At 37.0% G+C, this 17,849-nt stretch overlaps 1 protein-coding gene across 10 annotated transcripts in view; it reads right to left on the reverse strand.

The window, feature by feature from the left end:
• TPK1 (thiamin pyrophosphokinase 1) overlaps nt 1–17,849 on the reverse strand; it is a 320,428-nt gene that overhangs the window by 136,251 nt on the left and 166,328 nt on the right. For all 10 annotated transcript variants that reach the window (XR_011505038.1, XR_011505034.1, XR_011505033.1 and 7 more), the window contains one exon: nt 16,790–16,885. Coding sequence is in view for 6 of the 10 variants with exons in the window: in XM_070515232.1 (XP_070371333.1) it covers nt 16,790–16,885 (96 nt within the window). In the remaining 4 variants the exon portion in view is untranslated. The remainder of the gene's footprint in view (nt 1–16,789; nt 16,886–17,849) is intronic.

Here is a 17,849-nt window from a genome sequence, read left to right on the forward strand (position 1 = left end):
ACATGTCAATTACTCTCCATAAAGCAGGAAAAAATATAGAGATATTTTAGAAATACTTTACATTTTTTTCACACTTGGTCTCCAAAGGCCTCAATATCTTTTCCACTAAGAGCACATCTCAATTTGAACTAGCTACATTTCAAGTGCTCACGTGGCTAGTGGCTAGAGTTTTGGACAGCACAGATGTAGAAACAGCAAAAAAGCAGTGAAGACACCTACTCCTACCACCAGGGCCCATTTTAGAAAAATCATGGGAGAAAAAACAAACAAAACAGCAGCACTACTATGGCTGCAGAGAATTGCTGTCCTTAGAGAAAAGCCCAGTTAATGCTAGAGTCAGATAAACAGACATTGCGAATATAGGGGACCATAGCGAGGATGGATCACAAACTTCAGAGGGCACCAAAAGGGAGCGTGCACATATTCTCCAGCAACTGTATTTATTTTTTAATATGCTTACCATTCCCTAAAGAATGGAAGGTAGTCTCAGAGGCTAACATGTTTTCTACTGGTTGTGATGCATCAAGAATTCAGTGTTTACAATTCTAAAAATGAGTATTTTAAATAATGTATTGTGCACACATACCCACAAGTACCCAGCACATAATATATCTATTATGCCATATTTTGTACTATATAAAATGTAAGAAATCCATTTCTATCTGGTTTCTATACATTTCCTACACTCAAATCAGGGTATCTTATATGCACCTTTTTTTGTTAGCAATGGGGAGTAGTAGGAATAAGGGTTGCCTTTAGCTCTTCATATGCAATCATGTCTAGCAAAAGGAACCCTGAAACCCCGGGTTAATACATTGGAAATCTGACTACATATAATGTGGTCTATTTACCCCTTTAATAGCCATGTAACCACATACAAGTTACATGACCTCCTTGTGACTTAGTTGGCTCATCTATAAAGGAAGGGGGGGTGGACTAAATTCACTAACATATTTTTCAAGATTCTTTTTACTTTTAACAGTCCACGTAAACGTCTCTGGTTTACGCCATAACAGGTTAAACAATAATCGTGTCTATTCTGTTTAGAAAATAAATGAAAAACTAGGCTTTGTGTTATTTGCCTTAATAGAATTATGACAAGACTGGCTGAGGGATATGTAACACCAAAAGGAGAAGTAATTGCATTTTTCTATGATGGCAATAAAAACCCTTCAGTAAACAAATGACATGTTTTTCTCCATTTGTCCTCCAAAAAAACTTAGATACAGCAGGCATGAAGTCTATAGCAGGGACAGTGGCTGTCAGCATATTTTAATTACATTTACTTCCCATAAATTGAATTCTGGAGATGCATAAATGGACAATTTCTTTGTGGCTCTCCCTGATAGATAGGGTGACCATCCAAGTTAACATTCAAACTGAGACACTTTTAAAAGTAAAGGGAGACATTATAAATAATTACACCAAGAATACAGGCATAAACTGGGACTATCCCATGTAAACCAAAACACATGTTTACCCTACTGTTTGAGAATTACAACATTAACACAGCCAACTTAAAATTAAAAACTAGGGTCACAAAAAATTTAGACATTATTCTTAAGCTCCTCTTAACTTTCAAAGATCCGCACTGCACTACAGTTGGGCTTGAACAGTAGGATGCAATTCCTTGGTCCAAATATTAGATGCTCTAATTTAAAGATGGAAGACCCAACTCAAGCTACAAAGAAAAGAGTCAGATCAAGACAGAGCAAAAAGAAACTGACAAAGGGGCTGGCCCCGTGGCCGAGTGGTTAAGTTCGCGCGCTCCGCTGCAGGCGGCCCAGTGTTTCGTTGGTTCGAATCCTGGGCGCGGACATGGCACTGCTCATCAGACCACGCCGAGGCAGCATCCCACATGCCACAACTAGAAGAACCCACAACGAGAAATATACAACTATGTACTGGGGGGCTTTGGGGAGAAAAAGGAAAAAATAAAATCTTAAAAAAAAAAAAAAAAAAGAAACTGACAAAAAACCAGCAATATCAAATATGTTTTAATAAGCCTATAAAATAATTCCAGTGACCGATGTGAAGAACAATGAGACACCAGAGAAATTAAAGTCCTCAGATTTTATGGTATCAGAATATACTGTACTGACAAGCACGGAATACACCTGGCTGGATCTTGGCAGTTTGTGGAAACAACACTATGGGGATCCCATTTAAATTTCAAGCAGGCCCAAGGAGTCACGGTTTAATGTAAGTCTGTTTGGGCAGCATAACGAGGCTTCCGTTCACAGATGAGAAGTCTAAGAAAATTCAGGATTTTTCTAAAATAATTCCTACTCCATCCTCCCTGCTGCAGCCTTAATTGAGGCATCATCATTCTTACCTGGATAACCCCAGTGGCCTCCCTCCTGGGCTTCTATAACCAAGCCATCTTCCACTTGATTATGAGAGGAAGCTTTCTACATCTCAAATCTGATCATGCCAATGTTCTCCTTAAAATTAAGTATCGGCTTTCCAGAATCTACAAGATAAAGTCCAATCTCCTCCATAGTCACCTCCTCAACTTCCAGCCCATGTACATTCTAGAAATGCTTTAGTTCTCAGAAGACAACACAAGATTTCAAATCTCAGTGCCTGGACCATCCCCTTTACTCTCCCTCCCTGTAAAGGGTGTGATTCCTCTAAGTATTTTCAAAGGATGCCCACCTCCACTTCCTAAAAAAAATAAACTTGTTTGAACAGTGTTTTTATCCAACTTTGTCAAATTGTAAATATGTTGTTATTAAGAAATGTCATAAAGTTTACACAAAACTTGTTTTTGAATATGCTATTTTAAAGAAAAGTTAAAAAAAAAAAAAGAAGGCAGAGAGGGGGCATATTTATACCTGAAAAGTGAGCAATGTATACAAACCTGTTAGCATTTGAGAGAAAGCTATGGAGACAAGGATAGCGATCCAGGCTAAGACACCCGACTGCTATAAACCATAGTAAAGCTTTTAGCATAAAAGCTCAGGCAGCTCATACCCTCACTGACCATCGGGAACTTATTCTGTCCCTGTGCCTCTCTGGAGAGCTCAGCCAAGGGACTCCAACCTCCCAGTACAGACTGCAAGAAACTTGCTGGCAGAGGCCCCTGACACTGGCTGCAAGTCAGCAATGGAGGAGGCCAGGAGGGACTGACCCTCCCAATAAGGCTGTGTGTGTGTGGTCCCCTCCCTGCTAGTTCATTCTGTTGGCCTGTGAAAGGAAAAAGGTATAAGTATTGCACTAACCAAGTGTGTATGTGTGATTAGTACTTTCAGTGTTAGCGGCCCTTTGATATGCCAAACCTAAGAATTTTACCTTTAAGCTTGAATGTTCAGAATAAAACACTCCCCTCTTCTGGTTAGCTCCTATTCTACCTTCCAGACAAAGCTGAGTCACCAGCTGCATGAAGAGAGTCTACACTGGAGAAAGTTCACTTCCACAGGCTTCTCCCCTGTCCGATCACACCTGTACTAAAGCACTATCGACAATGTATCAGGATAATCTGCTTACAAGGGCATCCACTCCAAAGGCCACGAATTCTTACAGTCAGAAACCACATCTCATGTAGTTGCATTTCTCAACCTCCAACACTTAGCCGAGCGGCCTGCATGCACGTAATAGATGTGTGTTAGTTGAACGGTTGCCGTGTTTATGCTTTGTCTTTGGTAAACAAACAAGAAGACCAGTCATCATCAAGTATATATTTTAAGTCTATTTTCTAAGGTCCCTATTTCTTTCTCAGACTCTTGATGAGGACAACGACTAAAGAGTTATTCTTCAAAGAATCCTATTATTAATTCTTTCATTACTGTCATTAGAATTTCCTCCCTCCAACTCAGCTTTCATACATTACACTATTTTTCTAAATTTTTCTAAATTATCAAGATAGTTCAGAAAATGGATAATTACCATTATCTGTGGTTCAAAATTCAAATCTTTATCTAGAGATTAAAGATTCTTCATATGTTGACCCCACACAATGTTTCTAACACTGACAGCTGCTGTGACCCCTTCTTGTCCTTTGAACTTTTACTGCACATACTGTTTGAGTTTTTCTTTGTTTACCCTCAGAGTGTCATTAAGAATCCCTGAAAACTCTTTAATTTCAGGTACCCTGGTCATGACTGAGTATAGGACAATGACTGAGCTCATTCCCAGAACGATGAAATGCTTTTTTGATTTACCCTGGGCAAGGTTTTGAATGTTTTAGTTCAACATTTCAAGCCTGGTTGTAATAACAGTGCTGTCTTTCCTCACAGATCTGTCCTGATTACTAATATTTCCTTGATTAACTGGATGAAAGGTTCTCAAGCCATATCACTGAGCTCCCTGGGGACGGGACATCTTTTCCATATAAACAAAACCACAGTGTGATATATATATAAAGGTGGAAATTTGTTATTTTTCCTTCCCATGTAAGTACACCAAGGATGGCAAGAGCGAATTTGCATTTATTTACATTTCTCTATATCAGGAAGTGAGTGCCAAGGAGAACTGAATAGAATAAATAAAACACACATTCATAGGGTTTTTATACATGATCTTATTCTATTATCTCTGCTGAAAATTAAATTCTTTGAAGAGTCAGGAATATATTTATGAGTAAGTAAAATTACATAAAATCACAGTCTGTATAAAGAAATAACGTGAATATTATAAAATTTACTAGGGGTGATTATGGTCTCCAAACCTCTCACACTGTCAGGATATGAAAATATTTCTAGGGAAAAGGAATTCGAAAACATTCCTTTTGAATTACGACAGTCAAGAGAAATGGAAAAATACATTATTTGTGGTTTGGAACACTCAAAATACCTAGCATAGCATCTTCAGTGCAGTTGGTAATTAGCATAAAATGATGAAGGAAATTATGACTTATATCACATTCTGAAACAACTGGCTATTTGGAAGTGGAGTTTGAAAGAATATTACAATTTGTGTTACATAAATGTTGTTCATACAAGCTAAACAATTCCTACATAGATGAACAAAAAATTCATATCTTCCTTTTTGACCATCCTACTCAAAAAGCACCAGATATTTCTTGCTCTGGCTAAAAACTTTCTAGCATGTATGATGTCATACTACAGCTGAGCATTTGAAAGAACATCAAACTGTCATTTTTCCCATTCTGCAGAAACTGGGCTGTGAAGCACTAGGAAACGGAATCTGTATCCTCTTTCTTTAGTCATTACCTCCACTGAGAAAGTTGAAGGGAGACAGATAATTTTCCAAACCTTTTTGCAAACAGACTGACTTTGGTAAGAGAGGCTTTGGTCCCAGAAGATTAGTATTCTACACTTGTGATCATTTTTAATAGCAATTATCCTCTCTTGCATCATCATGATTCATTTTCACCCAACATATTTCTTGCTTTGCTTCAGCCATAAAATAAGTTTTTGCTGCATATTCTTGTCCAAAGTGATAAATGAAACTCTTGGTTCCCATGTCTGAACGGATTAGATTCAGCTATCTGCAGTACTTTGGGTGCATTATTTTCGCAAGGTTTAGTGGTATAAAACTCTCTGCATTTTTTATTGACCAGTTTATAATAGCTGGCTATCAGACTTGCTGTAGTGCGATCCTTAGGTTTTGCATCTGGTGCAATACAAACAGTTTACATTAATTATCCCCTTCCTACCTTCTGGGAAAATAGAGAACATTTTAGTGCAAATTTTGCAGTTGGTCATTAACGCTCTGGTTTCTAGATTTGCACTGGACCATCTTATAATGCCAAGTGAGAATGGTAAAACTGTTACTGCAGTGACATTAATTACTTCAAGCTTATTTCTTGCAGTGTAGTAAGTTTGCTCCAGCTAATCATGTATACACAGTCGCTGATCACCTCATCATCCTCAGATTTACCTCAGTTATAAGTAAGCTATTTGCTATTTTGCCAAATATATTCTACATCCATGAGCACAATAGTAAACTGAGTGCAATGTGGGATAAAATATTTGTTCAATAATTTTTTCCTTTCTGAAATAATTTCCTTTATTTTTAAGGATGCTTAAAAAATAAGAATCTTGAGGGTCAATTTTATAGGCATCTAAAATCTCTAGTAGAAATGGATGAGGAAACAGAACCAAAATGTAGTCTGCATACTTTGAATTCTTATTTCCTAATATGTTTCAAAATATCTTGATCCAGCTGTTCATACTGGGAATTATGTGCATTCACATATGTGTTGATAGGGGAAAGTTCACAGTGGATCCAGGAAAGAAGCTGGTATCATCTTATTTCCTACTCATTTTATACTCTATGCACCTGGATTTTAGTATGCTTCTTGCTTTCATGGACCAACACATTGACCATGGAATGCATCGACCATGGATGCTGCTGGAAAAATAGAAAGTCATGGAAGCAGAAAGACATCTACATCCAGCTACTAAAAGAGAAGAAGGATGCAAAGTGAATACTATAGGATTCCATCTTCTTCTCTAATTTAAACAGAACTTTCTGAGATATCCAGGCTCATCACCTAACACAAAGAATGTATTTCTATGTATATATCTCTCTTCTCCTGATTACTTAACTACCACTGAAAATATACTGATCTGATATACACATTCCTGTGATAAGCAGTAACATCATTTCAGTTCTTCAGTCATGACTTAAACTATAAGCAAATAGGGGCTGGCCTCGTGGCTGAGTGGTTAAGTTTGCGCGCTCTGCTGCAGGCGGCCCAATGTTTCGTTGGTTCGAATCCTGGGCGCGGACATAGCACTGCTCATCAAACCACGCTGAGGCGGCGTCCCACATGCCACAACTGGAAGGACCCACAAGGAAGAATGTACAACTACGTACCAGGGGGCTTTGGGGAGAAAAAAGGAAAAAAAATAAAATCTAAAAAAAAAAAAAACACTATAAGCAAATAATTTCTTAAAAATATAGATACTATCATCATAAACAATCATAATTACGGATGTAGGTACTGCCACATGTAGTATGTTTTGCTATGGGATATGCAGAATGAGAAAGAGAAATCTGATAATCTACTAAGCAATTTCAGGATGTTCTATTCTATGTGCAGTATTCTCACAGAAGTCCTCAAGACACAGTTCCTCCTCCCTCTGCAGTTTCTGTATCTTCACAATACAATAACTCAAAATAAAATAGCTCTTTTCATCTAAGGTCAGCATTTCCTCTGCAGAAGAACATCCCACCAACCCTATCTGTAGTTCTTTGCATTAATAAGAAATTTTATCTGGCAAGTGAATCATCAACTGACATTCCTGGTAAGCAGATAAACTTAACCCTTGTCCCAGGGCCTATAAAAGCAGCTTCTCCTCTGGCGGGGATGGATCAGGCTGCCACAGCCTCTAAGGCAGTCAGCTTTTTATATCCGTAGCAACATCTCCTGAGTCACTTCAAACCACTGGGTGTATCCATTTTCTCTAGTTCCCCAGCACTTAAGAAAGATTTCTGGTCTCTAAGAAGGAATTTCTCTTTTGAAGGATTCTCCAAAATGACCTAGGAAATAGCCTGCTGGTTCACTCGTCCACAAATATTTTTCTTCTCCTTGCTTCCTCTCCTGATATTTCACTTGTACAGCATTTGTTCCAGAACCTGAATGTAGAAGTAGTTACTCTGGCACTCAACAAAGAGAACACTGTTGACTACATACTAAAAATCAAGAGGTGATTTGTGTAGACAAACTTACGTATAGCTGAATATCTGTGTGTGTGTGTGTGTGTGTGTGTGTGTGTACATCATGTTGCTTTCTAGAATCTCAGAAAAGTTATCAATTTAAGTTTACAACACCCCTTTAAGGTAGATAGGCACAGGCAAGAAGGTCGAGAAACTTGTCGTAAAAGTCTTACATTGCGTCAGCTACAGAGATGATGTTGGAATTGTATGGTATTGCTATCAGTATTCCTTCAAGGAAGTTGGCAAGATTTATTCTTATCAAGTTTGCAGTGGTGATGGCTAATGAGACAACCTCTATATGCCCTCGTTTTTTAGCTCTCAACTTTCACAAGTAACTTAGAACTTGGAAAAAGAAGTAGGTCCCAGAAGTTATAAAATACCAATTAATGAAATGGAAAGAAGATATCATATGAACTGTACTATTTTTAATTACACACAATGGGCATCCCCTGCCTGATAAAATGAAGAGGAAAACCGCAGGTACACATATGATCAAATAACAGCGGATCTCACCACGTACTGTGAAAACCAAAAAATTTTCAATTCTAATGCGACAGAGCTGGGGCAGTGGAACAAGCCTTGTTAAAGTTAAAGCAGATTACTCAATAAAGTTTGCCAACATTTGATAAAAAGGTTTGCAAAGAAAGGATTTCCTCTTATATTTACATATTCAATCTCAATAAATATTTATGGAGTGCCCACAATGTGCCAGGTATTGTTTTCGGTGCTGGGGATATTGCAGACAATGAACATGCACAATTCCCTGCCCACACGAAGTTTACATTCCAGTGAGTGAAGACGTAATAGAAACAAATACCCTAAATACATCATATAGAGAAAATCAAGCAGGGAAGGGTATCGGACTGCTGAGCCAAGAGATGGGAGAGGAGCTGGGGCGACAGGTGCTATTTTAAATAAAGTGGTCACGGAAGGCCTCACTGATACAAGCTGCAATTTCAATAAAAAAGAAAATCACATTCCATTTTCTCAAAGCAAAAGTTAAAAGGTGAAATAGAGAAGGGTTCTATATGAATAATTATTAACAAACAAAGTGGAGTCTATTCTGCAGAGGCAAGTTAAAGCATTTCTTATAGTCTGGATTATTCTACAGTTACCTGCACTTGTCTCCTCTATTAGACTGGAGACTATTTGAGGCTGCGGATTTAGTCCCCTAATTATAGCATTATGACTTAGCAGACAGGTACTAGATAAAAATTTGTTAAATTGATTGGAAAAAGATCCCCAGTAGCTTCCATAGTCCACCTAAGGGGAGAAAGTACACCTTTGGACTCTAAAGTACACTTCTGACTAATCTCGGAGTAATACATCCCTCAGTGAGCATCAGGCACACAACGGCCATCGCAGGGCTGGAGAGGCTGGAGCACATCTCCCTCATCTCCCTCCATCCAGGCACGGTGCAAACAACGGTTAGCTGAGGTGCAACTCACCTCCCTATTGGATTCCACTACTAAACGTACAGATGCCATTCTCGCTGGGTCCCTGGGAATAGGGGAAGTTGAAGACCTCCCCAGAAAACACTTCCATGTGTAAGGAGTACTCCATTTAGTCCAAGGTTCTGATATTAACACAATTCTTGTAAAATTAGAGTATGTCCAAAAGAAACGATGCTAGAATGTTAACTTGACTTATTGTGGTGATCATTTTGCAATATATACAAATATCAAATCATTATGTTGTATACAGGAAACTAATAAAATGTTGTATGTCAATTATACCTCAATTAAAAAAAACTTATTTGCATTAAAAAAAGAAACAATATACTATGATGAGTACATGAACCTGGGCTATTAACTGTAACAAGTCTAAGAAATTTCTAAAAACAGTGTCTAGTTCTAAAATTGTATTATTCCAAGAAATTTATTACAAGATCAAAATATCACATCATATGTATATTTTATAAAACACAATATCTTATAATGTATTTCATAAAATAAATATATAAGATACATATTTTATGAAATATATTTAAATTATAACATACATTATAAAATATAAATATATAAATGTAATATATTAAAATATAATATTTATAAAATTGTTATAAATTATTATAAATTAAAATATATACATTTATATCAAATAACTTTATACAGTTATGAATTATAAAATATTATTACAAAATATATATTACATATTTTATAAAATATATTATTCAAAATATAAAATATAATGTGATATATTAAATGTATAAAATATAATATATTAGAAAGTAATATTTATAGTATCATAAAATACAATATTATATAAATATATAAATACCTTATATAAAATACAATATATAAAATGTATAAGACCACAAGTGCTAAGATGTACACTATATGACTATTACTACCACCATTACTACTGCTACACTTTTATTAAGGACTTTCTATGTGGCAGGCACTGCAGTAAGTGTATTGCCTCATATCTTGTTGGTACATGTAGATTATTATGCTGACATTACAGATGAGAAAACTGAGGCTTAAAGAACTGGAATGGCTTTCTACTGTCATGCAGCTAGAAAAAGTGCTAAGCCTATCCCAAGCATTTGAACACCTGACCTCTAATTACAAAGTGTCGGAGACTACTACTTTCAATTACAATTCGTACAGACAACAAGGATGCTAAGCATCTGGACATATGTTGCAGGAGAATTAACATGACATCAAGAATGCTACTAAGAAGATTTGTTCAAAGAATCTACATGCCAGCTAAGGTTTCCCAGGATGTCCTTTGGAATTTGTCTTGATGAATTGAAAACATATTTATTCATTGAACAAATATTTATTGAATAACTAAGAAACATAAAAAAGATTTCAAGCAGATATACATTTAAGATATAGGATATGAATTTTTCAGTAAGAGAATGGGGTGAAAGGGTCAAACAGAAGGCTAATATAATAACTGAGGTGAGAAATGATAAAGGTCTGAACTAACAGTAGCAGTAAGACTGAAAAGAACACAGTGGCACAAGAGATGCCTTTAGGACTAAAGGAACTGAGACCAACTGCTAAGGGATGATACAGTAAAAGTTAAGGCTACTCTCAGGTTCCTTCTAGGTGGACGGATGGTAGTGCCATGGAATGAGACAGAAAATAAAGAAAGAGAAAATGAGATTTTGCAACAAAGATGATGAATTTGGTTTTAGACACTGAAAGGAAGTTCCTCTGGTCTGCCAGTTAGCAGATAGAAATATGGCTTTGGAGTTCCAGATTAGAGGAATACCTCAGAGTTAATGGCACAGAAGCCCAGGGAGACAATATAAAAGTAAAAGACAGGTAGGACAGAATATCAACCTCAGAAGAACGGAGAGAACATGGAGGTGATGATAGAGACCAAAGGAGTTTGACAGGTAAGGAGGGCACGCAGGAATAAAGAGGGTTACTCCTTCTAGAGTCACTCCTGATAAAATCACATCTGGTGCCAGTTCTGTCTTTGACTGAGTCCTACCACACTTTGCAGTAGATCTCTTGGGGAACTGGGAAGCGTGAGGACTTGGGCTGTCACTATAGTTTAAACACCATCACGGGCCCAGCTAAGATGTTCAAGCAGGCATAGTCTTCACGTAAAATAGTTGCCTAAACATGCACCAGAGACTTGCAATTTAAACTTGTTGAGGAAACACATTAAAGGTGAGAGAGTTTATAAAAAGGTATTTCCATCTGCCTAAGTGCTAGAAGTACTTGCCTTTTTCTTCTATATTACTGTAAGTCATGTCAAAAAGGTTATTACATCATTCCACAGTCACAGCATATTTGAAACAGTGAACACATTTTTTTCAAGTAAACTTTTTCATTTTGGAATAATTCTAGATTTAGTAAAAAGTTGCAAAGACAGTACAGAAAGTATATCCTTCATCCAGCTCCTGCCAATGTTAACATCTTATATAACCAAGGTACATTTGTCACAACTAAGACTGACACTGCTACACTGCTATTAACTAAACTCTGGACTTAATTCACATTTCACCAGTTTTTCCACGAATGTCCTTTTCCTGTGTCAGGATATAAATCAGAATACCACACTGCATTTAGTTTTCATGTCTCTTTCATCTCTGGTTTGTGGCAGTTTCTCAATCTTTCCTTGCTTTTCACGACCTTGAAGATGTAATTAGTGTAATTTGGTCAGCTATTCTGTAGAATAATCTTCAATTTGGATTTCTCTGATTTTTTTTAAAGATTAGACTGGGATTACAGGTTTTAGGGAGGAACTCTAGAACTGTCCGTCTCACCCTATATCTATCTTGAGGGTTATGAGCTATCAACATGCACTATCACTAATGATATTAATTCTGATTACTTGATTAACTAATCAGATTAATTAATCTGATTAATTAAGTAAGTAATCTGCCAGGTTTCTGTACTGTAAAGGTAGTATTTATCCCTTTCCAGAATACATGTTTACACACACAACAGAGTGACTCTATTTGCTTTAGATGAGATTGGAATCTTGCCTAAGACATCAGCTTGGGAGAGCAGGCTGCACTGAAGACACCGGAGGACTTGGAAGATACTTCCCAGAGCACTCTCTTGTTCCCCCTGCAACCCTACGGGTCAGATCTTATTATACTGATGAGTAATTACTCCAATCAGATACAGTCAGTCTTAAATTTGATTTTTAAGTGAGGAGCAAGAATATTTAGTACAAACATAAAACAAAGCCATTAGTCCATTACAAAACAATAAGGTATACCTAACCCCAATACTCATAATTAGTGGATATAAATAAATACTCTAAAACTCATAGTATTTGCAGATGTAGAAACATAACGTATCTACCTGAGAAACGCCATGAAGGAATTAAGTAGAGAGACTAATATTCCTTACAAAAGTCCTAATCATCAATAGTCAAGAACTCCAACTCAGATATAAATACATAGAAACTATCTTAATACATATAAATCACAATTCAATACCTGCTCAGGCTACTAAAAGAATTTTAAAAACCTTAATATAATACGTAATAATCCTATAGTCTTTATGTAGTATTTAATTTGTAGTTATAAAATTGCTTAAAAAACAACATACTATAAATGGGCTAAATGTACTGAAGTTTTAGCAAATAAAACTAGAAAAAGTTTGAATCTACACAAATACAGTGTGAAATTAATGGCAAATTTTCTGTCCAAATTTCGTCTAATACAAAGACTGTGTTTAAAATATCAGAAACTGAAGTAACTAATTTTATTGCCATATAATACTAGGAAATATCCTAGACTGTATTTTAGGAGACTTGTTATTCTTAGGGCCTTATAATCTAGATTTATTTCTGCTTCATCCTAAGCAACATACATCTTACAGTTTGAGAAACTTGGAGCCATTGCTTTTAATATTTTCCACTGAATTCCAGGGTTTAGATCTCAAGTGCGTATCACAGCATCAGAAAATATACGTACTCTTTGAAGATTCTCTCATATCAGATGGCCTCCTGGTAATATATTATTCATGGCCCAGGTACAGTTAACCAAATGGCAAATACAAAAGCAAAGCATTAAAAATTCACTTGTATCAGAGAACCTTTTTGCAGAAGAATAAAAGTTGAGTGTTGGCAGGTTTAAAATAGATAAATAAATAAATAAGGTAATTTAGGGAAATCTTTTTTTTTTTTAATTAATCTCATGTTCTAGATAGTAAACTCTTATAAGATAAGGACAGACCCTCATCTAAATTTTAAAAAATTCTAATGTTATGCAGTATAGTTCCTTAACATATTAAATACAACTTTGCATTCAATTTACTTAGATTATAATTAACATTTTTATAGTATATGCTAATAAGATCTTACTATAAAATACAGGCACTTTAATTACAAATTTAAATTTACAATTTAATAAGTGGAAAACCAGAAATGTATGATAATTTGATAAGATTTATTAGGTGGAGAAGTATAAAGGATTTTTTGACGCAGTTTATGTGTATTTGATGGAGAAATGTTTAAAAGCCCTCGTGGTGCTCTCATTTGGGATAGGAGGATGTGTGGAGGGGAATCCTCCCTTACTTTCCTTCCTAATCTTTCTAATCTTGCTCTGCTTTTGCTATTATATTAAATCAAACACAACTTTGTACTGGCAGGTTAAATGAAAAGTCAGGCGGAAGCTCACGATACCCCATTTCGCCAGATATAATATAACCACCTCTTTCAGTGTGAATGAGAGCTATCTTGGAACGTTTTCATTGTGAGTAACATAGCCTTCAGTTTATCTACCTATGCTTTTTAAAACACCAAGCTAATCACACCATTCTCCATTTTAAAACTCTTCAGACTATCTGCCATCAGTCACTGATATGCCATCCAGCCTCCCTGTGCAGCACACCACTTCTCCTTGCCCACTCTTCTCCCCTTCACAAATTCCTATTTGTTTATTATGTCTCAGCCCTCTCAAAAAGCCTTTGCCCTAACTGTGTTATGTTCTACTCTCCCGTGCATTCCCATAGTGCACAACACAGACCCAACATTCCCAGAGCACCTCGTACATTCAAACAGCTGCTGTTCAGTTGTGAATAAGACAGACCTGATCTCAGGTTCACGACTATACAGTCAAACTGGGAAGAAAGGCTTCCGGCAAACAACTAGAAATAATAACAAAATTATTAGACATGTTCAGAGTGCCTTAGAAGAGAAATAAAGGGAGTATAGAAGTGAGGAGTCTAACCTAGAGGGATGGTGAAGGAAAGTCCTCCTTAAGGAGGTCAGGCACACTCTGCCACCGTGGTCTAGGCAAAGACAAGGAAGTATACAAAAAGTATTCAAAAAGTTCTAGGTAGAGGGGGCAGCATATGCAAAAAGACCTTAAGGCAGTAGAGTAGAGGGAATATGGCATATTTGAGGAACAAAGAGAAACAGTGATGCAAGATGAGGCTGAAGAATGCACTGGGACCATCTCACGCCAGGGGCCTGTGGCAGCCATGCAGGTGCACCACTCCATCTCCCCCAGAAGGAACCCATTGTTGAGCTGTGAAGAGGGCAGTTAGTTGTCATGGTCCAGTGGCAACTCCTTCAGGATGCAGCACAGCATGCCACCAAGGACACAGTCATCTCTGGCAGCACCTAGTCCCTGACTAAGCACATTGGGAGGAGGAGCGTCTGGCCCTTTCTGCCCAATGCAGGAGTCCTCTAACAGGTACTTTCACTTCAGGCCTCCCCACTGGACTGGCCAAGGCTTTGTCAGACTTGCTTCACAGATCATATACACCTGATCACCCTTTCCCCCAGTTTGAGGTTCTCTCTGGATTTTGGTCTTGTTGAGTTTGAGATATGATTATTTGTTCCGAGATTCAAGGACAGAATACTGTATTATAGATACTATCAATTAGACACAACAAACAAGACTCACATAATTGCATTCCCAGCTTTCAATTATTTCACTGGAGGTGCTGGGCAAATTGAAACACAATTGCGAAGATTTATAATATTTTTTCTAAGAAACTCAAAATCAGCTACGTCTGGATGAAGCAGATAACTCTCAATGGGCTGTGCTCTGTTTTCATTAAACAAATATTTAATTATAGCAATTTATTGCTGGAAACAGCACAATACATTTGGTATAATTCAAGCTACAACAGAGATGAGAAATGTTCGCTCAACTACTTTTGTTGAGTTTGTGCAATGAGTTACTTGCCAATTACGATAGTTAACAAGGGTCTTCTTCAAAGGGAGAAAAGGGTCTACTGCCTCAACTTAGTAAATATATGCTAGAATCAACCTTTGATAAACTTTTGCGAGGCAGTAAGTTTTTGTTAGAGTTGCTTCTCCAACACCTACCTCGTCCTGCCACGTGGATATTAGTCACATAGGTGGACTACATGAGACATGTAGATTGATCCCACCCCCTGCTCCAATCCAAGACAATCAGGATACTCTCATCCTCTTTGCCAAAACCAAGAGTGGCCTAATGGAGAGATCTCAGGACTTAAGTTTGATCATGGTGGGAAGTGATGTCCCTTCCCCTTAACCCCCCAAATGTGAAGGGGTAAAAAGTTGCTACAGGTGGCCCCTGGAGACAATCAGGGAAGCCAGGCTGAAGATAAAGCCTAAACAGCAGAGCCAAGACAACCAAATAATAGACATGAGATCTGACTGAGCTGTGTCTGAAGACTGCCCTATCTCACTTGATGGAGGCCAGGTGGAAATGCATCTCCTATTATTTGTACTATCAGAAGTATTCTAGGGGCTGGGCTGGTGGCATAGTGGTTAGGTTCACGTGCTCTGAATTGGTGGCTTGGGTTCGCAGGTTCAGATTCTGGACATGGACCTAGCACTGCTTGTCAAGCCATGCTGTGGCAGCACCCCACATAAAATAGAGGAAGACTGGCACAGATGTTAGTTCAGGGACAATTTTACTCACCAAAAAAAAAAAAAAAAAGCATTCCAATGTACAAGAGTGTCTTCCTAGTTTTCTTAGCTTAAAATTACATATTTGATTATGCATCTCAGCTTACCTTCTTGCCCCTGCCAGGAAAATAACGGTCAACTGTCATTCCACACTTGGGGTTTAATTTTGTTGATCTTTATTAAACACAGACTTAAAAATTTTTGCACACCATTTCAACAAGTATCAAAAAATATTGTAAAATATAATAAAATATAAACGTGTATTAGCTCATTAATGTGATTAAACAGCTGAATGCTAGGTGAAAAATCATCACTGAATGCCTTAAAGGGTCCATAAATACAAAGCAGCAGACTCTTCTCTGATTTAAAAAAAAGTTGATAACATTTTGTTTATATAAGACTTTGCAATGATGACTCATAGATCATATCTAAGCCACATTTGTTTGTTTTGCCCAGACAATATTTAAACACACATATAAAAAAAACACATAGCTCTTCATAACAACAATCAACCAGAGATGAAAAGTTTCTACTTACTTTAGACCAAAAATGAGCTTCCAGTTTGGATTACTTTATACAAGACCCACTTGACCCACTTTGTGACCTCACCACTGTAAGATATTTCAGTCTGTGACCTCTGGCTTAAGTGCTCACGCTAATGTTTTGGCAGCTAAGTACGGATTTATTTGATGTATTGAAAAAACCTGACACAGAACCCAAAAAATCAGCGCAAAAGCAAATAACAGTTTCAGATGAGGAAAAACTTTAAACAGGATCTTTCACATACTGGGCAGTAAGATTCCAACCATCAGACAGGGGCACGTCTCACCTGTAGGTCTTTTTCTTCTATCTTCTTTTGGAGCACGTCAAGGCACTTGGTAAAGTCAGTATGGTCTTGATCAGGAGTTGAAATAATCTCACATCCCTGTGTGTTAAAGTAGGAGAAAAGGTAAAAATAAGTGATGATGTCAACCTTATGAAGGAGATCAAGAGATATGAGAGTAAAGACAAGGTATCAGTAGACACACCATATTATGCCTGTATTATACCCCAATCATCAGAATCATTATCATTATCTTTTTATTTCACATAATAGGACATCTCAGGAATGGTGTCAGAATATTACAATAATCGTCTGATTATGACAATCATTTTACCCAAGAAAAGTACAGATTATACTACATTAATGGCCTTTTTAAAAATCACTGCTGTGATGACATTCAAGATTAACATAAGGACTTGGGTACAAGTACTATAAAACATATTCACAGTGAAATTGCCTGAAATTAAAATGAAACTATTTCTAAAATGCTTTGAATTTCTTTAAGCAGACCTCCTAAGTTTACTTACATGAATGGAAAAACTAATGTTAACATTGAACTAATGATAAAACTACACTTTAAGTTAGCTATCCTATAAAACTCCTTTACAGCGCCTTTTCTTCCCCATGCAAAGAAGCACGAAGGGCTATGCCAGCGTACACAAGTCTCTTGGATTATCTTTTGGACATAATGAAGAGAATTTATAAGTTCTCGGCCTCTACTACAACACATACCTCACCTAGTGAAAAACACTGAAATGTATTTATAAATATAAAGCCACAAAAGTGCCAGCTTGCTGGCACTAGCGAACTTAGATGGCTAAAGAAACAATATGCTTGAAATGACAGCTTTTCCTCCAATGTCTTACAGAGGCAAAACTATGTAAAACCAGACAATGCGACTTCAGACTTCTTAATTGAGGAATAAAACAATTTGTGGTCTCTGACAAACAGCTGGGTAAGGGAAAGGTAAATATAATCTAGGATATAAAGTTGCCATTCAAAGAGTTTTCAAGGATACAAAAACACCAATTCCGCCTCTTAAATTATTCCAAGAATCATTCTCAGT

Source organism: Equus asinus, chromosome 1, assembly GCF_041296235.1.
Source record: "Equus asinus isolate D_3611 breed Donkey chromosome 1, EquAss-T2T_v2, whole genome shotgun sequence".
In the NCBI taxonomy this organism is placed as follows: Eukaryota; Metazoa; Chordata; class Mammalia; order Perissodactyla; family Equidae; genus Equus; species Equus asinus.